Raw genomic sequence first — 6,049 nt, forward strand, 5'->3', positions numbered from 1 at the left:
AGGGAAATAGTGGACAGGGGTTCTAACCCTTCACCAGCTTTGGCCTCCTCCCTCACACACTATAGACAGGTCCTCTTCCTTCACACTGTAGACAGGTCCTCTTCCCTCACACTGTAGACAGGTCCTCTTCCCTCACATTGTAGATAGGTCCTCCTACCTTACACACTATAGACAGGTCCTCTTCCCTCACACTGTAGACAGGTCATCTTCCCTCACACTGTAGACAGGTCCTCTTCCCTCACACTGTAGACAGGTCCTCTTCCCTCACACTATAGACCGGTCCTCTTCCCTCACACTGTAGACAGGTCCTCTTCCCTCACACTATAGACCGGTCCTCTTCCCTCACACTGTAGACAGGTCATCTTCCCTCACACTATAGACCGGTCCTCTTCCCTCACACTGTAGACAGGTCCTCTTCCCTCACACTATAGACCGGTCCTCTTCCCTCACACTGTAGACAGGTCATCTTCCCTCACACACTGTAGACAGGTCCTCTTCCCTCACACTATAGACAGGTCCTCTTCCCTCACACACTGTAGACCGGTCCTCTTCCCTCACACTGTAGACAGGTCCTCTTCCCTCACACACTGTAGACAGGTCATCTTCCCTCACACTGTAGACCGGTCCTCTTCCTTCACACTGTAGACAGGTCATCTTAACTCACACTGTAGACAGGTACAAACATCGTAGTTCTGAGGAAACCGGAAGTCATGCGGTCCCACAACTCGATAAGTTCGCACTTTCGACACATCACCGGCAGCGAGAGCTGCACCGAGCCGGTGACGTCACCACAGCAGCGCCGGGAGAGAGCGATGACGTCATCGGCGCTGCGACGGACAGTGTCTGCCGTAGAGACAGCTCTTCAATAGAGAGGGGAGAGCCGGGGGGCCCCTATGCTGAGAGCTACAGGGGCCACAGCTGTGTGACACCGGTGCGTATAGTGTGCTGAGCATCCCCAACACCGATAATATGGGGGATGGGAGGATCATTCTTATTATTATTACTGATGGAGGAATGTTCATTGTTGTTATTGTTACAATGATTGGTGTTATTATTATTTATTGTTACATATTAATTCCTTTTTTTTGTGTGTTTTGTTGTTAGTAATAATGTGGTTGTTATTATTAGGATTCTGACTATTATTATGATTATTATGCTTGTTGTTGTGGTCCTTATTAGTGCTTCTATTTGCTATTATTGCAGATGGTGTTTATTTTGTTGTTGCTGATTATTCCTATGACCGCCATTATTACCATTTCTACATTCGCCATGGTAACGCATGTTGTCCTGTTGTGTAACCAACATAACAGCGATGAATGACACCCAACCAAAGCATTGTGCGATTACAATGAATAATTGGCATTGTATGCTCCTGGTTTAGGTCCTAGGGAGCCATTTTTATCCTCTCCATTGATTGACGCTCTTATCAGTTCATCTCCAGCTATTACATTGAGCGGCTATCAGTCCCCCCGTGCAGCTTAGAACTTTGTAAAATAATATAGCAGTCCCCTTCCATCCCCCTCCACTTATCTCTATGTGGAAGGAAATCACTAATATTTTTCGTATTTCCTGTTTATTTTTAGATGGAAACATGACCACTCTCACCCGACAAGATTTAAACTTCGGACAAGGTGAGTGAAACCAGAACCAGATGTCTGGTTGCTGCTGGGGCCTTCATCTTAGGACCCATTTACACTACACGCTGCACTAATTACACTCTGTATTTTTTTTTTGTGGTTAGAACTTTATTGAAATGTCACAAGTTTCATTTTTATTCAGTTCTACGGGCACAGCGTGGCGCAAGGTGGTTGTTCCACGTCGCATACCGTTGAAGAAAAGTAAGGCATGCTGCACTCTTCTAAGCGCACACCACTGCGTTCCTACTGCAACACAGTGCTGTGAATGCACAACATACGTGACAAGGCAAAGTGCTTTATCTTGAGTTGGGGCTGCGCTGGATACAATGGTCGGATTCAGGTCTTTGAAAAAAGAAAAGAGAAGGGTACAAACTGACCCTTCCAGCCCCTGATCTTCACTCTGTTGAAGGGCTGCTGTAACCAGTGGCGTAACAATCACCATAGCGACCCAGGCGGTCGCTATGGGGACCGGGCACAGTGGGGCCCGGCCAGATGACGTGCAGGCCGCCTGGGTCGCTATGGGATCTTCTGCTGCTGGCTTTCACTGGCGTCTGAAGACGAACACGCCGCTGTTCAGATCATCTGTGCAGCGGCGCGTTCGTCTCCACAGTCAATGAGAGCCAGTAGCAGCGGGGGAGCAGGCTGCACCCGGTGTTCTATCAACGTCGCGAGCCTCTGACGTCATCGGCAGTGGAGGAGGAGGCGGGCCCGTGCTCGGCAGCAGGGGAGGAGGCGGCCTCGGTGACGAAGAAGAAGGAGGCTGGCCCGGCGACGTAGGAGGTAAGGAGTGCGACCAGCCCACCTGAGGGTGATCCTGCAGAGCCCACCATAGAGATTCTATGGTGGGCTCTGCAGGGTCACCCTCAGGTGGGATCTCGAATGGGCTCTGCAAGGGGTATAACTAGAAATCACAGGGCCCCATACAAAATTTTGCTATGGGGCCCTGTGATTTCTAGTTACGCCCCTGGCTGTAACTGAAAAATCGTATGCTACCAATGCTCCTGGGTGTGTCCCCTGCTGCGTCCCGTAGGCATCAGACACTCCCGGAAGTCGATTTTTCTGTTCTGGTAGCTCTTCAATAGAGAGGAGATTGGTGGCAGGACAGGTATGCTTGAATCCTTTTGTTTTTTTCTAAGCTGGGCATTTTGTAAAGAAGAACTCCAGGTATTTTTTTTATTAAGGGAGAACTATGGGGTAAGTGTTTGTTTTTCCCCATAGTTCTCCTAAGGGTCACGCGAGGACATAAACTAGCGTCCTCCCGTCACCCAAAGCTCAGTATATAGGGAGCTACAGCTCGCTGTATACTGAGACCTCCGCAGCCGGGACGGATCCCGACATTACTGTCGAGATCCACCCAGCTCCGTGACTGACAGCTGGCTCTGCCTATCTAAAGGCAGAGCCAGCTGTACCCGCCCCCTGCAGGGAGCCTTGAGTAACAGGGACAGGATCAAGAAGCGGGCGAGCGACGGTATGTGTTCGCTCACTTCCCCATCTATTGAGCCGACGTGTGATAGTTTCATTGTCACAGGTCAGCTCGAACTATGAGGTTGAGTGAAAATCACTCCCCTCATAGTTCTCCTTTAACCATTGCAGTGGGGTTAGTGCTTGTTTTGTGTCTAGGTTTAAAAAAAAAAAAGTTAGACTCACCCGAAGTTCTGAGCATCAGACCAGACCTTCCAACGTCTCTCCCCCTCTGCAGCCGTCTAAGGTCCTGTAAATCATCACATCTACACACAATGTATAGACGTGGGGACGCTGAGGAAGATTCCTCTGCTGCAGGGAGGAGGAGACAGGCTGTAGGGAGCATTGAGACAACTGGCTCGGAGCGTCGGGTGAGTATAATTTCGTTATTTTAGCACCTAGATGCAAGTGAGTACGTAACCCTTGCAGTGTGGGGGTAGCCCTATTGCAAGAGTTAATAAAAAAAAAGAAATCCTGGAGTTCTTCTTTAAATGTTTTTTGCTCTAGCAACAGAGTTGTTTGTTGTTTTTTTTTATTGTTATGTAAATTCCAACAATGGACTCTTATTTTCCCCCCTTTTGGTCTCCTGAGGATACCATTGGAGGCATTTTGCTACATCTATACAATTCTGGGGCGTAAATGCGGGGAGGGGAACCCGGTGTTCTATCAACGTCGCGAGCCTCTGACGTCATCGGCAGTGGAGGAGGAGGCGGGCCCGTGCTCGGCAGCAGGGGAGGAGGCGGCCTCGGTGACGAAGAAGAAGGAGGCTGGCCCGGCGACGTAGGAGGTAAGGAGTGCGACCAGCCCACCTGAGGGTGATCCTGCAGAGCCCACCATAGAGATTCTATGGTGGGCTCTGCAGGGTCACCCTCAGGTGGGATCTCGAATGGGCTCTGCAAGGGGTATAACTAGAAATCACAGGGCCCCATACAAAATTTTGCTATGGGGCCCTGTGATTTCTAGTTACGCCCCTGGCTGTAACTGAAAAATCGTATGCTACCAATGCTCCTGGGTGTGTCCCCTGCTGCGTCCCGTAGGCATCAGACACTCCCGGAAGTCGATTTTTCTGTTCTGGTAGCTCTTCAATAGAGAGGAGATTGGTGGCAGGACAGGTATGCTTGAATCCTTTTGTTTTTTTCTAAGCTGGGCATTTTGTAAAGAAGAACTCCAGGTATTTTTTTTATTAAGGGAGAACTATGGGGTAAGTGTTTGTTTTTCCCCATAGTTCTCCTAAGGGTCACGCGAGGACATAAACTAGCGTCCTCCCGTCACCCAAAGCTCAGTATATAGGGAGCTACAGCTCGCTGTATACTGAGACCTCCGCAGCCGGGACGGATCCCGACATTACTGTCGAGATCCACCCAGCTCCGTGACTGACAGCTGGCTCTGCCTATCTAAAGGCAGAGCCAGCTGTACCCGCCCCCTGCAGGGAGCCTTGAGTAACAGGGACAGGATCAAGAAGCGGGCGAGCGACGGTATGTGTTCGCTCACTTCCCGATCTATTGAGCCGACGTGTGATAGTTTCATTGTCACAGGTCAGCTCGAACTATGAGGTTGAGTGAAAATCACTCCCCTCATAGTTCTCCTTTAACCATTGCAGTGGGGTTAGTGCTTGTTTTGTGTCTAGGTTTAAAAAAAAAAAAGTTAGACTCACCCGAAGTTCTGAGCATCAGACCAGACCTTCCAACGTCTCTCCCCCTCTGCAGCCGTCTAAGGTCCTGTAAATCATCACATCTACACACAATGTATAGACGTGGGGACGCTGAGGAAGATTCCTCTGCTGCAGGGAGGAGGAGACAGGCTGTAGGGAGCATTGAGACAACTGGCTCGGAGCGTCGGGTGAGTATAATTTCGTTATTTTAGCACCTAGATGCAAGTGAGTACGTAACCCTTGCAGTGTGGGGGTAGCCCTATTGCAAGAGTTAATAAAAAAAAAGAAATCCTGGAGTTCTTCTTTAAATGTTTTTTGCTCTAGCAACAGAGTTGTTTGTTGTTTTTTTTTATTGTTATGTAAATTCCAACAATGGACTCTTATTTTCCCCCCTTTTGGTCTCCTGAGGATACCATTGGAGGCATTTTGCTACATCTATACAATTCTGGGGCGTAAATGCGGGGAGGGGGGGGATAAGGGGGTCCAATCCCCTCCAGAGAATCCACTGCACAGCAGCTAGGTGCTAGTGCTGAGAATGTCAGCGCTGTATTCGCAAAGCAGTGAGATGCCCCACACACACGGAAGGGGTTTGCCCAGAGCGCGAGACACCGGGGCTATGCACCTACTGGTGTGGTGTGGATTGCACTTACATGGCAGAGGCGAGGTGAAAGTAATATCCCAGGTATTATATGTCAGGTATTAGGTAATGTAACCCAGGGAGTGCCCGGACTGAGCGGCATCATGGATGACATGTCAATGTGTGGGGACAGGGCTGTGATATCTGGCTTTCTCCCAGTTCCTATACCAGCCTCTGGTTGTATTGGTCTTGGACTGTATACAGCCCTGCTTACATGAGTTGCATGGGAACTGTGTGAGTGTGTGAACATCCAGTAGTGGCCGGACACTGTGACTGTCTTACAAGTGGCAGTCTTGTGCTTATCACCTAAAGGCACAAGTTGCGACTCTGGCTGCAGCATGCTCGTCCTTGCTGGGGATCTGGCATTAACAGCACTGCAAGGATGATGATCAGGCTACAGACTAGACAAAGCTGTGGTGAAACTACAAATCCCGTCATGCTTCTGCCTCTGGGAGTCATGCTGGATTTGGGAGATAGGAAAATAAATGTTGATCCTGTCAGAAATCTCTTCCTTCAGTTGCCTAACACTGTTTTTTTTCTCCTCTTGTTCTGGTTTGTTTTGTTGTGCACGCTAAAGTTTTAAAAACGACATCTCTTATGCATGCTATTGACAGGATGTCGTTTCACTTAGGGATAGAAGTCCCTCTCCCAACCCCCCCCCCC

General features: G+C 49.3%; 1 protein-coding gene across 1 annotated transcript in view; it reads left to right on the top strand.

Annotated features, from left to right (window-relative positions):
- Nucleotides 1-867: 867 nt before the first annotated feature.
- MAD2L2 (MAD2 mitotic arrest deficient-like 2 (yeast)) overlaps nucleotides 868-6,049 on the top strand; it is a 31,464-nt gene continuing 26,282 nt past the window's right edge. The window contains exons 1-2 of the mRNA XM_018567778.1: nucleotides 868-931; nucleotides 1,584-1,631. Of these exons, the coding sequence (XP_018423280.1) occupies nucleotides 1,592-1,631 (40 nt within the window). The 5' untranslated portion in view covers nucleotides 868-931; nucleotides 1,584-1,591. The remainder of the gene's footprint in view (nucleotides 932-1,583; nucleotides 1,632-6,049) is intronic.

Source organism: Nanorana parkeri, unplaced genomic scaffold, assembly GCF_000935625.1.
Source record: "Nanorana parkeri isolate BGI_ZX_2015 unplaced genomic scaffold, ASM93562v1 scaffold1091, whole genome shotgun sequence".
In the NCBI taxonomy this organism is placed as follows: Eukaryota; Metazoa; Chordata; class Amphibia; order Anura; family Dicroglossidae; genus Nanorana; species Nanorana parkeri.